Raw genomic sequence first — 23186 nt, 5'->3', positions numbered from 1 at the left:
CCCTCCCCAACACAATCAAGAAACTGGTTAGAATTGTGGCTAAAAATCAGACAAGCAATTAATTCCTTGCAACTGTACTGAGTTGCGTCATGCATTGTTATGGCCTCTTGGTTCAGCATATACACCCATGATTCTGCTATAGAGTTGGGAACGTCTTACCAGCTAGTAATGTCCCATGGCCGCTTTGAGGACAGAGCCAAGAATCTGAGTCACTATCAGTTGGGTCCTTTAAAGGTGGCCAAGAAAATAGTTTGGGAAATTGAATAGCTCACTTAGCTCCACTTGCATTCCCTCCAGGTCAGAGGAGAGGCACCCAGGGTTCCTACAGTTCTTTGTCACTGCTAGTGTTATACTTGATACTGGTCAAGAGCCTTGTCCCATCATTTTTTCCCCTTTTAAAGTAGTAAATTCATTCATTCATTCATTCATTCATTCATTCATGAGGACATGAGAGAGAAGCAGAGACATAGGCAGAGGGAGAAGCAGGTTCCATGCAGGGAGCCTGATGCGGGGCTCAATCCCAGCACCCTGGGATCATGACCTGAGCCGAAGGCAGATGCTCAAACGCTAAGCAACCCAGGTGCCCCAGTAGATTTATTTATAAAGACTAGATACCTTGTTTACATTTTCCAGAGAAACCAGGCTTGTCACCCACAGGTGTTTAAGCTTGGTGGCATCTGAAGTGATGGGAAGTGTTTCTTGCAGCTTTAAATTCTCTCCCCAGACTCCTAGTAAACCTTCCTTACTGATGGTCAGATAACGACTTGAACTTTTTAAGAAAATTACTTTTTGAATGGTGTCCTTGTGCTTCACTGGGAGGAATTCAAGGTCTTTCCAGGCGGGAACCACTGTTGCCTTTGCTCGTTCATCTTTCTCATAAAGTGCGAACAGCATAAAGGAAGTCAGCTTGTCCCAGTTAATGAAGCCATCTTGGGCCACATCCACTTTGTCAAAGAGCTCCCCATATTCTTGCTTTGTGCCCCAACCCACAGTCTCTGTCATCCTTTGCATAAACTCTTCTCTAGACATGCAAATGGCTTGACAAGGATCTGAGGGCTAGAAATAGGAATAAAAACAAGACAACAATGAAAGCATCCATAAGTACAGAGCATTGTACCATCCCCAAATGTGGACCCAATCAGCAATTCTTCCAAAATGCAAAGACAAATGTCTTTTACAACAGGACTGTATTTAATTGGGGCTAGGGAGCAAATAATTGACAGGGCTACAAGCTGATATTCTCAATAACAAATATCCTCATACATGGAAAGGGGAGGCAGGAGAGTCAGAGATTTGATGTGATGATGAAAGCAGCAGTCGGAGTAATGTGGGGCTATATTCCAAGAAATGTAAGCACTTCTGGAAGCTGGTAAAGGGAAGGAAACAAGCTCCACTAGAGCCTCCAGAAGGAAGGCAATCCTGACAACACCCTGATTTTGCCCTGGAAAACCCATTTTGGGCTTCTGACCTCCCACGTTAGATGAGAAATTTGTATGTTTGAAGTTGCTAAGTTTGTGGTAGCTTGTTATAACATCAGTAGGAAACTAGCATAGTGGTTTATGGAAGATGGTGAGCCGAGTTCAGCACAGCCAATAAAATTTTACCACATTGAAACTTTGATCCAAAAGTAAGAAGTCTACTTTCATAAATACGCCATGACAAATGCATCATTACAGTGAAACCATATGTGTTTGATTTTTGTTATTTGTGGCACTTATGCTCTATAAAGTCCTTGCAAATGCAAAATTAGCAGATAACAAACCACAGTTCTGAGAGGAAATACAGTTATGTTTCTATGAGCCTCTGATCACAATATTTTAATCACTTGATCAATTCATAATTTGTTTTGTTTCTGCTGAAAGACACTTAATTTAATATATATAATTTCCTAATATTGAATTCATGAACAACTGAACAAAGCTTATCTAATATATCTAATAAAACTGAATAAAGCTTATCTGTTTTCATAAGGTACATCACTGCCTTGTTGCACTTAGGAATATTACACAGAACTTTACCACCACACTTGGGTGCCCTTTTAAATAGTGAAATCACCACCAAAAACACAAAATGCAAAAAGAACTTGGCACCAAGCAGACCACAAATAGGATACTTGTTTGCAGTATGAGAGCTAGAATTAAAAGGGAGAGTGTTATGTTGCTTGACCTCAGCCTGAAATATGTATGTTGGAGCTAAAATCTTTTGCCCCTCTGTACATGTCTGTGAATGACTATGAAAGTATGTCTAGTATTAATTTTGGGGCTACAAATAAATTTTAGCAAGTAAGCAAACTCATAAATACAAAATATGTGCATAATGAGAATATTATACTGTCAATATTATGGTTTGAGATAATATTTCAAATAAGCATATGCTTTACTACTTAATAGGCTATTTAGTTTGGTGAGATTCATGATGAGAGGACCTACTTTTCCTACTACCTTGGAGCCAAAGGGTTGGGATTGATAGTAAGCACCGAGAGACAGCATTTGTAGAGTAAGTCAAATAATTGTAGGTTTAACCCTAATTCCACCAGTAATTGTAGAAACTACTGGCAAGTTACTTTACTGCAGAGTCTTGATGTTGCTATCTGTAAGGTAAATATAGCAATAGCAGCCACAAGAAAATTGTTTTAAAAATTAACTGAAATATCCATAGACGTAGAAAAAGCATTGGACAAATTTCAGTGCTTATTCATGACAAAAACTCTCAGTAAACTAAAAATAGAGGGGAATTTCCTCAACTTAAAGAATATCTACATCACTCAGCACCAGGGAAATACTAATCAAAACCACCTCACACCAGTCAGAATACTAAAATTAACAAGTCAGGAAACAGATGTTAGTGAGGCTGTAGAGAAAGGGGAATCCTTTTACACTGTTGGAGGGAATGCAAACTCTGGAAGATAATATGGTGGTTCCTCAAAAAGTTAAAAATAGAACTACCCTAAGACCCAGAAATTGCACAATTAGGTATTTATCCAAAGGATACAAACATATTTATCCAAAGGGGCACCTGCATCCTAATGTTTATAGCAGCAATGTCCACAAGAGCCAAAATATGGGAAAAGCCAGATGTCCATCAACAACAGATGAATGGACAAAGAAGATGTGGTGCATATACAATAGAATTACTCAGCCATCAAAAAGAATGAAATCTTGCCATTTGCAAGGATGTGGGTGGAACTAGAGTGTATTATGCTAAGCAAAATAAGTCATTCAGAAAAAGACAAATACCATATGATTTCATTCATATGTGGAATTTAAGAAACAAAATAGATGAACATCAGGGAAGGGAAGGAAAACAAGATAAAAACAGAGGGAGACAAATCATAAGAGATTCTTAACTATAGGATACAAACTGAGGGGCGCTGGGGGGAGAAATGGGGTAACTGGGTGATGGGCATTAAGGAAGGCACTCGATAGAATGAGCACTGGGTGTTGTACACAACAGATGAATCACTAAATTCTAACTCTGAAACTGACAATATACTATATGTTAACTAAACTGAATTTAAATTTTAAAAAAAGAATATCTACCCAAAAAAATGTACATCTAACATCCTACTAAATAGTGAAAAGCTGGAAGCTTTCCATCTAAGATCTGGTACAAAAGAAGAATGTTCCCTGTCACAATTGCTTTTTAAAAACATAATGTAAATTTTAGCCTCTGCAACAAGATAAGACAAGGAAATAAAAGGCATAAAGATTGGCAAAGAGGAAGTAAAACTGTCTTTGTCCACAGGTGGTATGATCATCTGAGTAGAAAACCTAAAAGAATCAACAAATAAACTCCTAGAACTAAAAAGTGATTACAGCAAGACTGCAGGATAAAAGATTAATAATCAAAAGTCAATTGTTTTGCTATATACCAGCAACCATGAAGTGGAATTTGTTTTTTTTATAATAAATTTATTTTTTATTGGTGTTCAATTTGCCAACATACAGAATAACACCCAGTGCTCATCCCGTCAAGTGCCCCCCTCAGTGCCCGTCACCCATTCACCCCCACCCCCCGCCCTCCTCCCCTTCCACCACCCCTAGTTCGTTTCCCAGAGTTAGGAGTCTTCATGTTCTGTCTCCCTTTCTGATATTTCCTACCCATTTCTTCTCCCTTCCCTTCTATTCCCTTTCACTATTATTTATATTCCCCAAATGAATGAGAACATATAATGTCTGTCCTTCTCCGATTGACTTATTTCACTCAGCATAATACCCTCCAGTTCCATCCACGTTGAAGCAAATGGTGGGTATTTGTCGTTTCTAATTGCTGAGTAATATTCCATTGTATACATAGACCACATCTTCTTTATCCATCATCTTTCGATGGACACCGAGGCTCCTTCCACAGTTTGGCTATTGTGGACATTGCTGCTATAAACATCGGGGTGCAGGTGTCCCAGCATTTCACTGCATCTGTATCTTTGGGGTAAATCCCCAGCAGTGCAATTGCTGGGTCGTAGGGCAGGTCTATTTTTAACTCTTTGAGGAACCTCCACACAGTTTTCCAGAGTGGCTGCACCAGTTCACATTCCCACCAACAGTGCAGGAGGGTTCCCTTTTCTCCACATCCTCTCCAACATTTGTGGTTTCCTGCCTTGTTAAGTTTCCCCATTCTCACTGGTGTGAGGTGGGATCTCATTGTGGTTTTGATTTGTATTTCCCTGATGGCAAGTGGTGCAGAGCATTTTCTCATGTGCTTGTTGGCCATGTCCATGTCTTCCTCTGTGAGATTTCTCTTCATGTCTTTTGCCCATTTCATGATTGGATTGTTTGTTTCTTTGGTGTTGAGTTTAAGAAGTTCTTTATAGATCTTGGAAACTAGCCCTTTATCTGATACGTCATTTGCAAATATCTTCTCCCATTCTGTAGGTTGTCTTTTAGTTTTGTTGACTGTATCCTTTGCTGTGCAAAAGCTTCTTATCTTGATGAAGTCCCAATAGTTCATTTTTGCTTTTGTTTCTTTTGCCTTCGTGGATGTATCTTGTAAGAAGTTACTGTGGCTGAGTTCCAAAAGGGTGTTGCCTGTGTTCTCCTCTAGGATTTTGATGGAATCTTGTCTTACATTTAGATCTCTCATCCATTTTGAGTTTATCTTTGTGTATGGTGCAAGAGAGTGGTCCAATTTCATTCTTCTGCATGTGGATGTCCAATTTTCCCAACACCATTTATTGAAGAGACTGTCTTTCTTCCAGTGGATAGTCTTTCCTCCTTTATCGAATATTAGATGGCCGTACATTTCAGGGTCCACTTCTGGGTTCTCTATTCTGTTCCATTGATCTATGTGTCTGTTTTTGTGCCAGTACCACACTGTCTTGATGACCACAGCTTTGTAGTACAACCTGAAATCTGGCATTGTGATGCCCCTAGCTATGGTTTTCATTTTTTAAATTCCCCTGGCTATTTGGGGTCTTTTCTGATTCCACACAAATCTTAAAATAATTTGTTCTAACTCTCTGAAGAAAGTCCATGGTATTTTGATAGGGATTGCACTAACCATGTAAATTGCCCTGGGTAACATTGACATTTTCACAATATTAATTCTTCCAATCCATGAGCATGGAATATTTTTCCATCTCTTTGTGTCTTCCTCAATTTCTTTCAGAAGTGTTCTATAGTTTTTAGGGTATAGATCCTTGACCTCTTTGGTTAGGTTTATTCCTAGGTATCTTATGCTTTTGGGTGCAATTGTAAATGGGATTGACTCCTTAATTTCTCTTCTTCAGTCTCACAATACCATTTAGCTCAGTATCTAGAAAAATGAAATGCATACAAATGTAACAAAATATGTATAAGATTTATATAAGATAAACTATAAAACTCCAACCAATGAAATTAAGATGAGCTAAATAAATGACGAGCTTTTCCATGCTTACAGATAGGAAGACTCAAGACTGTCAAGATCTCAGTTCTTCCCAAGATAATCTATAGATTCCTTGAAATGGCAATCAAAATCCCAATGAGTTATTCTGTAGATATCAACAAACTGATTCTAAAGTTTATATGGAGAAGCCAAAGATGCAGATGAACTAACAAAATATTGAAAGACAAGAATAAAGTTGGAGAACTAACTCTATCTGACCTCCAGACTTACTGTAAGGCTATAGTAAGTACCCAAGGATTGTGGTATTGGCATAAGAAGAGACAAAGAGATCAATGTAATAGAAAGCCCAGTTTTGTGGGTCTATACCCACAAAACTATAGTCATTAGATCTCTGATCTAATGGTCCAAGGCAATACAATAAGAGAAAAAAGAATATTTTCAACAAATGGTGCTGGAATAGCTGGATATCCACATGATAAAAAATAAATCTAGGGATGCCTGGGTGGCTCAGTGGTTGAGTGCCTCCCTTCAGCCCAGGGTGTGATCCTGGAGTCCTGGGATCGAGTCCCACATCAGGCTCCCTATGGGGAGCCTGCTTCTCCCTCTGCCTGTGTCTCTGCCTCTCTCTGTGTCTCTCATGAATAAATAAAATCTAAAAAAAAATAAAAATAAAAATAAAAAATAAATCTAGACATAACCCTTACACCTTTCACAAAAATTAACTCAAGATGTATCACAGACCTAAACATAAGACACAAAACCATAAAACTCCTAGAAGATTACATAGAGGCAAACCTGGATGCCCTTTAGTCTGGTGATGACTTCTTAGATGCAACACCAAAGGTACTATCCATGAGAGAAAGAATTCATAATCTGGACTTCACTGAAATTAAAAAAAAAACTTCTGCTCTGTGAAATATAATGTCAAAAGAATGAGAATAAAAACCATAGCCTGGGAGAAAATATTTTCAAAAGATGTATCTGATAAAGAACTCATCCAAATTATATTTTAAAAATTCTTAAAATTTAACAATAAGAAAATAATCCAATTTATTACTGGGCCAAAGACCTTAATTAATACCTCACAGAAGAAGATATACAGATACAGATGGCAAATAAGCATATGAAAAGAAGCTCCACATCATATGTCATCAGGGAAATGCAAATTAAAACAGAGAGGTATCACTACACACTCTATTAAAATGGCCAAAATCTGGAACTCTGACAAAAGCAAATCCTGACAAGAGTCTAGAATAGGATCTCTCCTCCATTGCTGATGGGAATGTAATGTCAGACAGCCACTTTGGAAGATAGTTTGGTGGTTTCTTACAAAACCGAACATATTATACGATTCAGCAATCATGCTCCTTGGTATTAACCGAAGTGAACTGAAAACTTAGGTCTACACAAAAACCTACACATGGATGTCTACAGCAGCTTTATTCATAATTGCCAATATTTGGGAGAAAACAAGCTGACGTCCTTCAGTAAGTGAATGGATACACCAACTGGTACATCTTGAGAATAGAATATTATTCAGTGCTAAAAAGAAATGGGCTATTGAGCCATAGAAAGACCTGGAAGAAACTTAAATGCATATTAAGTGAAAAAAGTCAACCTGAAAATGTTGTATGATATAGGATTCCAACTACATCAAATTCTAGAAAAGGTAAAACCAGAGAGACAGTAAAAGTTTCAATGGTTGCCAGGGGTTAGAGGCATGGGGTGGGGGTGGGGGGTAAATAGGCAGAGCATAGAGGATTTTCAGGGCAGTGGAACTACTCTGTATGATACCAATATGGTGGATATATGTCATTAGGCACTTGTCCAAACCCCACAGAATGTACAACACCAAGAGTGAATCCTAATGTAAAGTGTGGACTTTGGGTGGTTATGATGTGTCAATGTAGGTTCATCAACCGTAACAGTTGTACCCCACTGGTGGGCGATGGAGATAGAGCAGAAGGCTGTGCATGTTTTAGGGTAGAGGAGATATAGGTTATCTCTGTACCCTCCCTTTAGTTCTGTTGTGAGCCTAAAACTACTCTAAAAATATGAAGTCTTAATTAAAAAAAAAAAAGATGAACTGAGGTATGATGTGTACAAAAACTAAGCAATCAAGTGTTTAATAGAATTTGGTGTAGGCTTTTAATTAATTAAATTAACTTTCTGAGAAATAATTGGTATCCAGCCCTTTGAACTACTCAGAAGTCCATCATTCCTTTCTTTGTTAAATTATTTTTAGTCCAAAAAGTTTAGAGAGATGGAAATTTTTCAGTGACCCAGATTTCAAGTGTGGAGAAAGAAATCTGATCCTAAAAACACTCCATTTGAGCCAAAATTGCAAACTGTTTCTGAAAGCTAAGTCAATGTCAATCTTGTATTTTAAACTTACATAATGACATCAATCAACCTCTTCTATTTATGTTATTATCTTAGATTATGTTTAAAACATTTTAAAGCTGAATCTCAGAGTATTTTCTTCCTGTGAATTAGTGACTTCTCTCTACTTCTAAGCACAGGAAATGTATTTGATGGGTAAATACCAAAATAAGTCTTTTATATATTCTAGAATATGGAATTGCAAATAGACCATAAACAAAGAAGACAACAAACTTTCTTCCCCAAAGTAACATGAACAATCAATGTTACAACCCTGCGTATTGATAAAGCCACTATGCCCTGGGAGATGATTTGAGGGATACTCCCAATTCATAAAGTTTGATAGAAAAGAGCAATTTTATAATACACTGGACAATTCTGATTATTGATTGTTCACAGATTCAAGTTTGAAAATAAGACCAGTTTTTGCCATACCTTTGGTTAAAATTTAATAATTTGCTTTAACTGAACATTTCTAACGTATTTCAAGAAGCATTATGCCTCGATCGGTATGTGTTTTATGTTCATTGATTCTATTATATGCCAGCTCGAATAAATTCATTCAATGTATAACGAAAGCATGTGATCTTTTACACAAACTTTAAAGCAAAAATGCATTAACTTTTACCGCGCAGCTAATTCTCATTTTATCAGTGGCTCCCACTTAAGTTCTGGGCCTAAAATTAATTCACTCCCTCTATTATGTTATACACATCCCACTGTGGCAGGGGGATTGTGTGGTTGTGCAGTTGGGGCTCTAAACCTCGGCCTGAGTTATTACACCTCTAAATAGGGATAATGATAACTGTTAGGGCTGTGATCAGGATTAGCGGATAATTGACGTGAACCACATGGGATAATTTAAGGTGAGTAGAACACATTTATACTCAATACATGTTAATTCCCTGCTAAATGGTTTAAAGACTAGAAGGACTATAAATACAAAGCCATCGTGTTAGCAATGACTCTTCTCTAAGGATTTAGCTAAATTCATTTGTTGGAGAGAGAGAGTGTGGTGTGTATGTGTGTGTGTGTGTGTAAGGATTTGGAAGGGTATGTAGTTCCTAATTTTAGTAAAATGATCCTATTTATCAGGAGTGGCCAGTTGCTAACTAGACGCTTCTAAGAGGCTTCTCAGTGGCTCCAAAGAATACATGAAGGAGACTTTCCTAACAGGATTACAAGAAGCTCTCAGTTTCTCTGACTGTTGCCATCCTGGCAGCAGAGGCTAGTTTGGGGCTTCATATGAAATAACAACTAACTGTACACATGGCCTCAGCAGCTCCTCCTTGGATATAAAACTGGTCTAAGTGAGCCCAGTGAAAGGAAGTTTTACCCCCCTGTTTCCAGAGACCAAGACCACTTCGTACATACCAGACCAACACTGTGAGGCACTAGAGCTTGCATCTTGTCATGAGCCACTTCTACTGCTACTTTCATGGATTTTAGGTGAGCCAGCAGTTTCTATCCTGGACTTCTTGGCAGAAGGGAACTCCATAGGAAGAAAGATACAACAATCCCTCAATCTAAAAATGAGCTTGCATATACTGATTTTGTTGAGATAAACTCTCAATCTGTATTTTATCAGTACTAAGAGGCAAAATAACTTCTCTTTGAGCCATCTTTGGGAAAAAATACACGTATATAGAAGTATACATATATATCTAAATTAATACCACCTTATTTAACATCTGGGTATTATCCCTGAATTTGCTGCATAGTAATTTGTGTGATCATAAATCAGTCATAACAATTCTCAGGGTTTATATAAGGATCCAATAAGATAATCTGCATAGAAAGCCGTCCTTACCTTAAACAATTTTATTCCAGCTTTAAGTTATTGTTGTTGAAGTCACATCCACAGCAAGCTAGATTCACAAGCATGTATTTAGTAATAGCTAGGGAAACATTGTTATTCTGTATGTTGGTAAATTGAACACCAATAAAAAATAAATTTATTTAAAAAAAGAATTTAGGAAATTTGATTTCATTATAAAACATAAGGATAAAGTAATTAATTCTCAGTACTTTCAACTGAAAATTTAATTTGACTTTAATAAGAAGTATGGCTTTAATATAACCTTCCTCCCATAGACAATTTGTTCGAATTTGAACGTAGACTTTCCAAACAAAAACTCCTAACGGTGTTTGAAAGCGTACCCTTTCACTTCTATTAGTCAAGATCCTCTGGTCTTTTTGAAGTAGAAATTAGTACCTTGGCATCTCTTAGAACTTCTATTATAATAAAAGCGAACAGTTTATGATCTAATAGAAAACATATTCTCATTCAGCTCTTCTAAGATAATGTTTGTACATTTATTTTGCTGTTTATTTAACTATCGAGCAATACAATAACCCAGCATTGCTTCCAGTTGTGTCCGGTTGAGTATCTCAGTGGTTACAACTTTAGACATTTAGAAAATCTTCCTGTCTTCCTGAAAAACCTTCAAAGAATATTCTAAAATTCCTTTCCTTTTTCCTAGAAAGCATTTTCTGCAGATATAGTCAGTTCTCAGGAGCTATCTTTAAAAAAAATAAAATGAAAAAAGCATGGACTTTGTAAAACTCCCTTCAGCCTTGAGATTTGTAAGATTTGGATTTCACTGTACCTTCTGTGAAAACTAAGTGCTAAACCTAAATGCACACCTCTAAAAATATATCCTTTGTAAGAAACTTGACAGCCTTTTTTAAATTCGAGATCGTGTACTTTCAATTAGCAATGTGTAAGAGTGCCAACACTTTTTTTAAATTATTTCCTGCACAAAATAATTCATAGAAATTTACTATAGAAAATACAAAATATAAAAAAGCCAAAAATTAAAATCCTCCATAATGCCATCAACATGTCAGATTGTTTTTTGGGCAGAAAGAGAAGTACCTGTGCATTATTTTTCAGATGGTGTCATGATATACATATCTCCGTATGCTGCATTTTTCACGTTACATCAAACCTTGTACAATATATATTGGTCTTTACCATCATTTTTAATGGCTGCACAATATTCTGTGGAGAAGACATACAATTTATGGCCCCCACTATTAAAAATTTCAATTGTTCCCAATGCTTTGCTGTTTTATATAAACAGCCCAGCAACAAACATCTCAACGCATACATCTTCGCTCACTTGTCCAATTATTTCCTGTGGGAAATTCCCTAGAAACAGAATTGCTGAGTCAGAATTTAAAGTTTTTGATATATCTTGCCAAATCCTCCTCCAAAAGATTGAACAAATTTACATTTCCATCAGCAAAATAAGAGATTGCCTATACCCAAACCCTCACTGAGCTCATTCCTCTTAAGACTCACAATTGTTTGCTAAAAAAAAAAAACAGTTATAGTAAGCCTAACCATTTACATACTTGCTGGCAAAATAAAGCGATACATTCTCAAAACTGACACTTAATTCTTCTAAATTCCGCCAACTTTTAGAAATGCTGTTCGTGTTCGTTTTTTCCTTATTTTTTTTCCCTATAGCAATATTTTATAATGAAACGAGGGAAGAAAGTTTTCCTCTTTTTCCCCTACTCTGTAAATAAGGACTTGCCCAGGACAAGACCACAAGTCCTTTTTAAAAACTACGGAGCAACAACAATTGAATTTGCTCAGAAATCCAAGTATTTTTCTCCCATGTGAAAGCCAGCAGTGGGCTAACAGGTCACTGACCCAAAGTCCACCCTCTTCATTCACGGGTGAGTATGTGCCTTCAGATCCTGAAAATTAATGTCAAATTGTGAGTTGTAAGCCACTTAGAGGGATACTTCCTTCCATCCATCCATCCTTCCATCCATCCATCCACTGATCTATTCGTTAATAAATAATACATTGAGCTTATGCACCACGCAAGATAGAATAAGTAGGTTTATTTATTCCATTCATCCAACAAATATTTATTAAGTGACTGCTCCATGCCAAACACTATTTTAAGCATGCGGCACCAGGGTCTGTGCTGTTCAAACACACTTCAGTAAAAAGCCTTGGTGTACTGGTCATAATGAAGGACACATGGTTTCGGGTTTACCAAAAGTGAGAAGAACACAAGAGTCACACTAATTATTGTTTTTCCTCATTTCAAACTGAATTTAGCACTTAACACATGTCAAGAGTCAAGAGCGTTCCATAAAGAGAAATCGTCCACGGACCAGAGACCTTCCCTTGATTTGAAAGCTTTTTATTTTTTTTTCTTTCATATCATTAGAATTTTGCAACGCTTTTTTTTTTTCTACACGAAAAATAGTTTCTAATAGAGTTTCAGAATTTTGTTTTCCCCAGGACCTGCTAGTTTTATCAAGCATTTCACCCAAAATAATATTTCTTCTGTCAAATATTTGGCATGATTTTTGGGTAATGTTCCATGACAGCTGAATGAGTATACACTATCAAAATGCATCCTTTCCCCCTATCTCTATAATTAAATTTAAAATTAACATGCTGCTTTCTCATGCTTCGTTCTGTTGCGCTTGCCTCAATTTCCCTTGGTTACAAAGCCTATCGGTTATGAATATGTATTAGCGTTTGCTGTCAAACCCTGTGAACATCTTCTGGAGCAGAAGATTAGATGTGTTATTTCAAAACAGATGCATCAGTTTAAATCAACCCCTGCAATGTTCACCTACCAGTGAACTTTCATGAGAGACTGAACAACAGAACAGGAGACATGAGTCTGCCAGCCAACGTTCATATTGCCTTTTTTTTTTTCCCTTGCTTCAATGAATTTTAGTCAGTTTTAATTTTCATTAACAGTATGATCTCAATGATTCAAGAGCTCACCGGTTCGAATGGAGTTAAAATTTCAGGACTAACCAAGACACAGGCAAATGGATGCCTGAAAGCACCACACTACTTCTGCCCAACCCAACTTTGCACTTCTCTCCTCTTTCTGGAAAACTAATCCCCCAACCTGCATTTACCTGCCAGAGTGATGCCTTTCCCTCAGATGGCAGCTTGGATGTTCCTTCCTCCAGGAAGCCTTCCAGGGGGCCCCCTCCCCAAGGTGAGCAACATGCTCCCACGACACTGTTCTTTTCCTCAGAGCACTGAGCAGTTTTTAACAGAGTAACAGCGAGTTCACTTGTTGGCAGACCCTTCCGTGAGGGAAGGTCTGAGTCTAAGTGGTTTTCAGCTCCCACAGGACAGACATTGGTAAGTACCTGTTGCTAGGATGAGGGAAATGAATGAATATATTTTTAATAGGCTCTTCCGTGCTGTAGAAGAGATGCTCATCTGTTTTCCTAATAACTACAAGTTTGAGAAGGAGGCCAGAGAGATGAACAATGGCCAAGTTATAGAATAATACAGCATAAAATGTGGGAAAATCAGAAATAATTAAAGTTTAGGGTTGTTTGCTATGAGAAAAGGGACAAAAATGGATATCAGACCACTCTGAGCAATGTTCTGGCTCTGTCCAAAACTCAGATGGAGCCGGACAAATCCCTTCATTGAGAGTTTGGTTTCCTTGCCTGTAAAATAAAGGCAATAAAATAGGTCTCTATCATCTCTCTTAATGCTAAAACTCACTGAAAGGAAGTTGATGGAGAAACACTACTTAGTAGCAGATCAAAGTATTTATAAAAAGCATTGCTTGTAAATTCAACATTATTTAAATTCAGCATTGGTAGGCACACATTTAGAACAGTACCATGGAATTTGTAGTAGGATACACTGACATTTTAATGACATTTATCTTTGCACTGAATTATGGTGTAGATAAGGTGCCCACTAAGCCATTTGCTAGGCCTTACCCTGCTAAAGCACACTTCTATTTTACCATAATTGAGACCTCGATACACACACAAATACACACATTTTTCATTTTAGAATATGATCATGCACTGTTCTGTAATTTTCTCTTTTTTTGCTGAACAGTAAATCTCGACAATTTTATATGCCTGCCTTATTCTTTTTAATAGCTGAATAGTAGGCACATCCCATAATTTATTTATCCGTTCACTTGTTGGCAAATATTTGGGCTGTTTGAAATAGTCCATTTTACTGACAATCACAATGAATATTCTTATACACATATTTCTTCTGCACATGTCATTATTTAGGACAGCACATCAAATTAGAATTGCTCCTTCAAAAAGGACACACTGGATACATTTTACATTTGATACACTTCTGGAAAACTGCCTACCAAAAAACACTTGGGCAATTCACAGTCTCAATAATAGCACCCATTTCCCGGATTCTTTGCCAGCAGTATATATTGGTAATCTTTTTAATCTTTGCCAAGCTGATAAATGAAAATGCAGGTCTTTTTTTATTTGGAGTTTCAAATCAAATTCCTAATAAGTATGAGGATCTTTTCACATGATTAACAGCCATTTGTGTGGCATTTTTCCTTGAATGCATAAAATATTATAAAATATATAAACACAGTTTATGTAAAATAGAACTATATGTGCTATGTGTATGTGCATTTATGGGTAGAAATGAATAAACATACACTGGAAAGATGCAACATGTGAGTAGTTACTTGAGGCAGAGCAGTGGCTGAGGGTGGACCATGGTAAAGGGGACTTTCACGTATGACTCGACTTTTTACAATGAGAATAGTGATTCCTTCTAGCTTTGCTTTAATAACAAAGGACCGCTAAATAGGAATCATAAAGATGGGTGAAATTGTATTTCACTGGCTATAATCTCTTTCTCTTGCCCTTCTACTTCCAAGAAATAACTCTGCTACTTTATTTATTATAGCCACTCCAGTTGTTTCTCCATCCCCTTGAAAAATTTCCCTAAGCTCCATCTTAGACACTCAGCTCTCTCCTCCAGGTATCTCAGCTGCACCAATGCTCTCCACTCTCTGGGATCTATAGATGTCATCTGACTTCTCTCTGCCTGCCTGACCCTTCTCCCTGGCTTTAAACAAATAATAGCCTTGTACTTAATCAGGACATTTGCAATGAGAACAGTAAAAAGAACATGCAAGAAACTATGATAAGGGTGAACAGAAACCTAGTAAGGTACTAATCCAGCCTGGATGGTGAGAGAAGACTTTCTTGAGAGAGTGATATTGAAATATGAAGTAGGTGTAGGAGTTTGCTGGGAAATTGTCAGGGAGCAGGCAGGAGCAGTCCATGCTGAGCCCAGCATTTGTTAAGTCCTAACACAGAAATACAGTTAAATCATTCAAATAACTAAAACATGGCCATCATGACTTAAATAATTTGAGTCGAGTTCCAGTGCCAGATAGTTTTGACTGATTTGTTGGAACTGTAAATCCAGACTGAACACGTGTGGGGAGGTGGGACCGGATTGGATGAGGAAGTAAGAATTCCCCCAAAGGGAGTAGATGTTATGTATTCTCTACAGCACTAGGGAAGAATGTAGAAAAATACGTTTTAGGTGAGAGTGAAGGGAAATATTTTCTGGTATCTTTGGGGCCAAGAATCAATTTGGCCTCCAGGCTCTACTGTCTGGTAGTTATATGGAGAGTAATCCCTAGCCCATATGAATGTGGTCAGAAATGAGGAAATGGAACAGGCTAGGATACCATGAAAAGGGATCAAATCAGCATTGTCCAATAGGACTCTCTGCAATGATGAAAATATTCTAGAATCTTAACTATCCGATATGAGAGCTACTAACCATGTGTGGCTGAGTACTTTAAATGAATCTTTCATTTTATTCAATTCTTATTTTATTTCATTTTAATTTAATGACCACATGTGGTGGGGCACCTGGGTGTCTCATTTGGTGAAGCGTCACAACTCTTGATTTCGACTCAGGTCATAATCTCAGGGTCGTGAGATTGAGCCCTACGTCAGCCTCCACACTCAGCGCAGAGTCTGGTTGAGATTCCTTCCCCCTCTTCTCTTCCCCCCGCACTCTCTCTTTCATAAATAAATAAATAAATAAATAAATAAATAAATAAATAAATAATTTGAAACTTAAATCAGTCCATCAATCACCACACGTGGCTCATGGTCATCATATTGGACAACGCAAATCTGGAGGAGCATGACAACCTGGTCTCAGAAGTGTTGAGAGACTTAGGGAAGAACGTGTACACACATGGAAGGGGAAGAAGTAGAGAAAAAGAATGTCCTTGGTAGTCGTCAGCAGAGAATGTAGGTAGCCAGAGAATCAGGATTTAATAAAGGCCATATCCATAAAATGGTGGGGAGACAGGATAAGGGAGGAAAAGACCCTGAGGGACTTATGGAAGTGAGAAGCCAGCGCCTTGGGGGAAAGGTTGGAAATCACCAAGGGACAATCCCAAGGCTTCTTATTTCTAGCAACAGAGCCAGTAGGATCCTGTCATGATTGAGTGTGCTATACCGGCTGACAAATGTGCCATCAAAATGGCACAAATACAGTTCTTTAGTTGTCTGTTTTCTTCATATTTCTTTTTTAATTCTCTGGAAATTGGAAAAAGTAGGCCATGCAGTAGGTCTGCAGGTCTGGCTAAGCTGATGCATTACAAATGAATAGCACCAGGCATTTTGCTGCCTTTCCCTCAGCTTTATATCGAGGTTTTTGGTTGCTTTCTCTATTCCAGTCCTGGTCAAAGCTCAAGGTTAAAATATTTGCTCGCCTAAAACACTCTTCCTTACCCTCTCCGATCCAGATCAATTTTTATAAGCACCTGCTCCAAAAGCACACAGAGAAATTGGAAAGGGCGTGAAGCTGTTAGAGAACCTGTCATAAAATTCAGCACAAAGTCAACAGTGTTCAAGAAGACCAGTCTTTCATGTATGTTGACACAAAACTTCCCTTGCTTGTGTTTTGGTGATGACATAGTTTGCTGACCTCGACCGTGAATGCAACTCAGACATCTCCAAAGAATCTCCTTCATTTCCAATTGTGCCAGCAGCAGTGGTATTGGATTTGCTTTGTGCTATCACCTCAGTGCTGGGGGAGAGGAGAGGGGGACCCGCAGAGCTCTGCTGATTTTCTCTTGCCATCAAAAATAGGTTTTTTGATTCCACTAATAGAGTTGGAGTGAGACATGCTCTGACCTGCTGCCTTTGTTTAGCAGGCTATGAATTGACTGAGGCTGTTAAATGCATAGGGTACCATATAATAGTGTTATAGATTAAGCTCTACCTGTTTACCTTCTCATAAGCCTCCATTGAGATGCCTTGAGAAAGGAAAAGATGATAAAGCAATAGATTATTCTTATCTTTTCCTTTTTTTTCTTCCACCTTTTCTCTGCATTGATTTTATTGTAGGAGCTGTTGATTATTTGCTGATTGCACATTAATTCCAAGTTGCCAGGGCAGAGCGTCTGTGTGCTATCAATTTAACATGCTTGTTTTGTTAATGAAGTCCTTCTCCTATTGGATTCCCACTCCTTAAAGCAACATCCCAAAGGGAGGTTGCCTTGTGGCCAGCAGGACCTGAGCCATACAATGGGCTGGGAAGTTGACAATCTGTCCCTGGGTCCTGGCTCTGTCCTATGGAGTAATTCAACTAAGTATTTTTGAGTTTCATTCTCCTTGTGTGTAAATGGGAAGTAAAAATGGTTACATTCCAGGCTGGTGAAAGGATCAAATAACATGATACCAAGCACAAAAGTGCTTCATAAAATCTTACAATACTTGAAAGATAATACATTTTTATTCATCATTTTTACCTCCCCTGATTTCCAGGAAGAGTTTTAGTTCAGTTATGAGGAAGATAGAGGTGGGTGGACCGCTCAAGCAAAGAGAAGTCATATAATGAAAATAGATAATTGTTCCAGAAAAATTGTGCAAGTCATTCAAGCTCTTTGGGCTTCAGTTTCCTTTATTTCTAAAGTGGGGATAATAAGGTTGTAGTGAGGAGTCAATAAGATAGTATCTGGAAAATACTTGGAAGAATAAGTGCTCAGTTAACATAGATATTATATATTCAGTAAGTAGAGGTTAAACCACATGGCCTCTAACAGTCTCTTGATTCCAACTCCTACAGTTCCTAAAAGAAATTAAACTTTGAATAACACAACTATGCTTTTGCATTCCTTTTAGTTGTGCTAGGAAGTGGAAGCAATGAGTTACAAAGACAAATTCACTTAGAAGGATACAAAGGCATCATTTCTCCATCTCCTACTTCATATTTCATTAGCATTAAAAAGTTTTTAATTAACGTCTTGATCCTCATCTTTATTTTTTACTTTTTTACATCTTGTTTTAAGTTGATCCTTATCTTTGGAACAAAGAAATTACCTGGATAAAAGTACTAGAAAAGTAACTTGTGGATTTCATTTTCTTTCAAGTGATGGTGTCCAAAAAGCCATATATCAACCTGAAGGCATTGAAACTTATTCATAGACTTGTAAAATGGTTGTTACTCAAACTTTCCTGTTTGCACTTGCAATGCTTAGAGAAATGACATGGTCTTTGGACATTCATATTATTTTGATGTCAACCGTATTTTACATTTTCTTAGCAACTTCAAAAACTAGCTATTATGTAAAGAAGGATAGCTGTGGTTTGATGATTTTATAGGAATGCCAATAAGTGGAAATTATGGCCCAAGCAAGGGAAATGGAGTTCTGGAAAAGCTCTATTGAGACCTGTTATATACTGAGTTTCTTCTGAGAGTCTGGCTATGTAGGTTTCTGAGTATTTCTTTCCTTGAGCTCTCCATTGTTGGCCTTTGCATGCCACAACTTTGTTTCTTTGGTCCTGGATGCCCTGATGGGAGTGTAGTTTGCCTACACTTTCTGGACTCACTGGGTTGGGTCCTGACATACTTCCAACCACAATTGTGTCTGTGTATCATCTCCTGAAATGTCTATTCTGGCCAACATTGGGCCCAGAGCCAGGGGTTGGCCCTACCCTATTACTCCATGCTGCCATTTGCCCAAGCCCTACTGAATCTTTAGCTTAAATAGAAATCTGAACCATACGCAAAAGGTGAGCTGTTTATGCTCAAAATAGGAAAGACAAAGACATTGAGAAAGGCAGAGCAAAAATCCCAGCAAGAAGTCCAAGGAAAATGTTCAAAGAAGTTCTCAGAACAAACCTATCTCGAGAGTGAACAGAATCTATACAATGCACAGATAATTTTTAATCTGAAACTTAATCTGAAAAGACCAGAGAGGTTTCCTAGAGTTTAAACAGTGATTCCAAGTCATTTATACTATCCCACAATAAATGTAAGCATTACATGCTTTATTCTTAAATGTTACTACTAAGATTTATACCAAAAAGATAAGAGATAAAGGGATCTAGTGCCAGAATCTTGGCATTTCCAAGAGCATGTCTTTAGTGATTGAAGTACAAATCACTGCCTTTCAATTCCATGTTGCAGGACAGCAGCTGAGGGCAATTTTTCCTGTTACACCTGTGGCCTGAGGGCCTAACGCTCATGACAGATGGACTAAACTCCACTGAAACCAGCTCATGCATCATTCTTCTCTAGGTCTCCATGCTGTGCTTGGAATTCATATTGTCTCAAGGGCCTAATGTTTAGTCCTGGTCGCACATTTGCCATCAGATTATTCCATTTGGTGTCTGTTGAGTCTGTTAAAAATGGAGAGACTTCATTTTCCTCTGAAAAGTATGGCTGCAAACCTCAACTTCTTTTTTTAAAAACCGTCATTAGATTTTCTATGTTCATGCAAGCTCTGAATTGCAATCTATTCTCCCTCAGCAGAACCGGCTATTCCAACTGGTCATTTCAAAATCAGTGATCCAGTCTTTGAAACATTTAAAGCAAAAGTAGAAACAACAACATCAACGAAAACAACTCTGGAGATTGATTATCCTGTTTCATTGGGTTTCCTCCAGGCCGATGAGCGGCTTGAAGAGAACACCCACCCCCACCTTCTGTAGCAGTTTCACTTTCTAACATACCAACTTCATAATGTCAACTGTCCTAACAGACCCTAGAATTCAGATTCTTTGTGTTCTTAGCAGAACAAACCACCACATTTCTGTTCATTCCAGAGTCAAAGCTGTCATCGTCTGCAGTTACGTTTCTCTGAATGTTCTCAAGCTGTCAGAATGTTTGCTGTGTCTATCAAACTACGCCAAATTCATTTGGGGCATTGGACATGAGCAGCACTGAAATTCTGCAGACAAACAGGGGTCGGATAAATAGTTACATGACAATTAAAATAAGAAAAGTGTAGGCCAGAGCATGCCTTTGCTACTAGATATGATTATATTATAAAGAAATGATTAATACAAGTGGGACATTAATTTATCTTTACAGGTAGAACCTAACCTGTTATGCAAAACAGGATATGGGCAGATTTTTTCAGTAGTTAGCAATGCTTTTCGGCAGAGAGAGCTAAAGATGAAAATTTATGCCAATTACAGGCCAATATAATGGTTCCATTTAATCATGCTTTATTAATTTCAAAGTGGGATTCCAAAATATCGTATGTCTGTTTCAAATTAAAGTGGATACTCCCAAGCACCCTCAGCGGATCTTCTGAAATCCTAAGAACATATTTTAGCAAACATAATGAAGTAGGAAGAATGGAGGCTCATGTCTACCTAAATTCCGCAGCACGAAAGAACACTTCTTCCAATTCGCATGAGAAACTAAAAGTCATTTTGATGTATGCTGTTTACTATGCATAGCTGCAGAATTCCAAATTAATTAAGATGGAAGGTAGTTATTCATGTATAGTTAAAATTCCTAAGGCCTGTTGTATATGCAGAATTAAAATGAAAACTTTTCATTTCATTTTGATGGGCATTGCCCCAACATTTAACCAAAAAAGTTGGAGACTGGATCCCTTGCACCGGATCTTGGGACAATGAATTGCCAAAATTGGCTTTGAAAGGGAGCTGTGTCACTTGGAGTGAAGCAGGGGAGGATGTTTGCAAACTGCCAATTGGCATTTCCAGAGTTCTACTTGCATGCTCCATGCAAGGACAGTTGTGCTGGGAGTCACCTTAGAGATCTGTTATTCCCACTCATGACCACAACTTCTGGTTTTCCAAGACTGTGGTGCTCTCTAAGAAAAACCATGTCCAAGAATTAATCCTTCCTTGATGGCAGTGATATTCAACAACAGCAGTCGCAAACTAAATAATATTATTTAGCCCACAGAAAGGAAGGATAAAGTTACTCTGCTGTCAAATCCAAGCCTGGACGATTCTTTTCAATTCCCTGTTTTAGTCATGGAATATATAATTTTAAGGGAGAAACCTCTTTCATCCTAGTCTTCATGAACAATTCAAAGTCTCCAGCAAAGAAGATTAAGGCTTACCTCAAAGGCACTCTGAATTTTGAGAAAGTCACCCACACCGAGCTGGTGTTCAAGCAGAGGCGGGCAGCAGTCTTGGTCTGTGGTGGCACCTCCTGTTCTCCTGGGGCTCTTCGGCCCAGGCTGTGGCCCCGTATTCAAGTCAGGTGCATTCTGGTAACTCATCATGGCTTCACCTCTTTTCAGCTGCCTTCAACTACTTCTACGCTTTTTTCTTTTTTTTAACCCTTCAACAGGTGCCTTTGGAAAGAAACCCAACTTCACAACAGAATTCCAAAAGGAAAACACGTTTCAAGGCAGACTATGAGGAAGCAAAATGTTGAAGCCAAGAGGTAAAAGGCATAAAAGCTCTCGACCCCCACTCTTCTTTGATGCCATGGTTTACTTTCAAAATCTACAGTCAAATCCTTTTCAAACACCCCTCCTTATAGTCTGCTTAATCTGGCTTGATTAAAAATGCCCAAGGCTTCCCCCATGTTTATACCAACTGACAGAGAACACAGCTTCTAAGTCTCATTTTAAATGCATTTAAAAAAGCAACTTCTCCAAAATCTCTTTGGCTAACCTTGCTTCTATTAACTTGTTGGGGTTTTAAGCTCCATTTTCTTGTGTGACACAGCTGAAGGCTCCTGTCCCGGTGAAGTGCTTGCCTCCGAAGGCCACCTTCCCAGCAGTGTGGAGTTTTTGTTTTCATCTGTTCCTGCTGCCTTTATGTGTTTCCTGGCAACCAAAGTCAAGCCAACAGAAAACTTTTCCTTCTTCTTCGCCACCACCCTGCCCTCCTCCCCCCCACCAACCCCTAATTACTGACCTGAAGTTCTGAATATGTGATGTGAATGTTGGGTTTTTTTTTTTTTTAATTTTATTTATTTATGATAGTCATACAGAGAGAAAGAGAGAGGCAGAGACACAGGCAGAGGGAGAAGCAGGCTCCATGCACCGGGAGCCTGATGTGGGATTCGATCCCGGGTCTCCAGGATTGCGCCCTGGGCCAAAGGCAGGCGCCAAACCGCTGCGCCACCCAGGGATCCCCTGTTGGGGTTTTTTTAAAAGGACAATTCAGCTCACTCATTTTTAATTCAACTTCATTCTTATATTGTTTAAAGGCAAGTATTATAAAAGTATTTTCTATGAAGTGTTTATATTATGAAATAAGAGGGAAGAGAATGACATTCTGGACTTGTATGTTTTTCCACACAGGAAACATTTTATTCTTGATGAATAAAAATCTGTTCCTTACCTTCTCTTTGTCTTAGTTTCTATGTATCTAAAACGGGGGTGTTGTCCAATTCATTGACTATAAGGGGGAAAACCACAACATAACGTGATAAACTTTGTAATAAAACCACTTACTGTACTATCGCTGGCTGGGCTAATACTGAGGGAGGAAAAAAAAGAAAAGTTAACATTTTATTTTATTTTATTTATTATTTTATTTACCAGGTGTTAGGCACCTCACTAAGCACACTGCATTCTTTTTCTTGTTTAGGTTTACAGTAACCCTGAAAAGCAGACAAGATCACTGTCTTCATTTCATAGATGAAGAGGCAAAGAAAATGCCAGAAGCCATGGAGTTAATAAGGTATGGAATGGGGGTGGTGGTGGCTCCCTAGCTTCGGAGAGCGCACCAGAGGTGGATGCTCTCTCTGCACCTTACGTTCATCTTTGTAAAACTGAGAAGTTGTCGCTTGGTATTTTCTAAGGTCTCTTTCAGCTGTTTCAGCTGCTGTTCACAAGGCCCAGGGTGATACACAGTACGTTCCCTAGAACACAGGGAAGGAAGCATCCTCCAGGCATTCCTGGACCAGTTTAGCAAAAAAAAAAAAA

The 23186-nt window shown here is 38.2% G+C and overlaps 1 protein-coding gene across 2 annotated transcripts in view; it reads right to left on the bottom strand.

Annotated features, from left to right (window-relative positions):
• The window catches only part of WDR49 (WD repeat domain 49), a 161194-nt gene extending 139265 nt beyond the window's left edge, over positions 1-21929 (bottom strand). For both annotated transcript variants that reach the window (XM_041731884.1, XM_041731885.1), the window contains exons 1-2: positions 21363-21929; positions 616-1056 (exon numbers count right to left, since the gene is read on the bottom strand). In XM_041731884.1, the coding sequence (XP_041587818.1) occupies positions 616-1056; positions 21363-21527 (606 nt within the window). In that variant the 5' untranslated portion in view covers positions 21528-21929. The remainder of the gene's footprint in view (positions 1-615; positions 1057-21362) is intronic.
• Between the last annotated feature and the right edge of the window lie 1257 nt (positions 21930-23186).

Source organism: Vulpes lagopus, chromosome 17 (genome assembly GCF_018345385.1).
Source record: "Vulpes lagopus strain Blue_001 chromosome 17, ASM1834538v1, whole genome shotgun sequence".
NCBI lineage: Eukaryota > Metazoa > Chordata > Mammalia > Carnivora > Canidae > Vulpes > Vulpes lagopus.
Note: the sequence above shows the minus strand (reverse complement) of the source record. Positions and strands in the feature narration are given on the sequence as shown.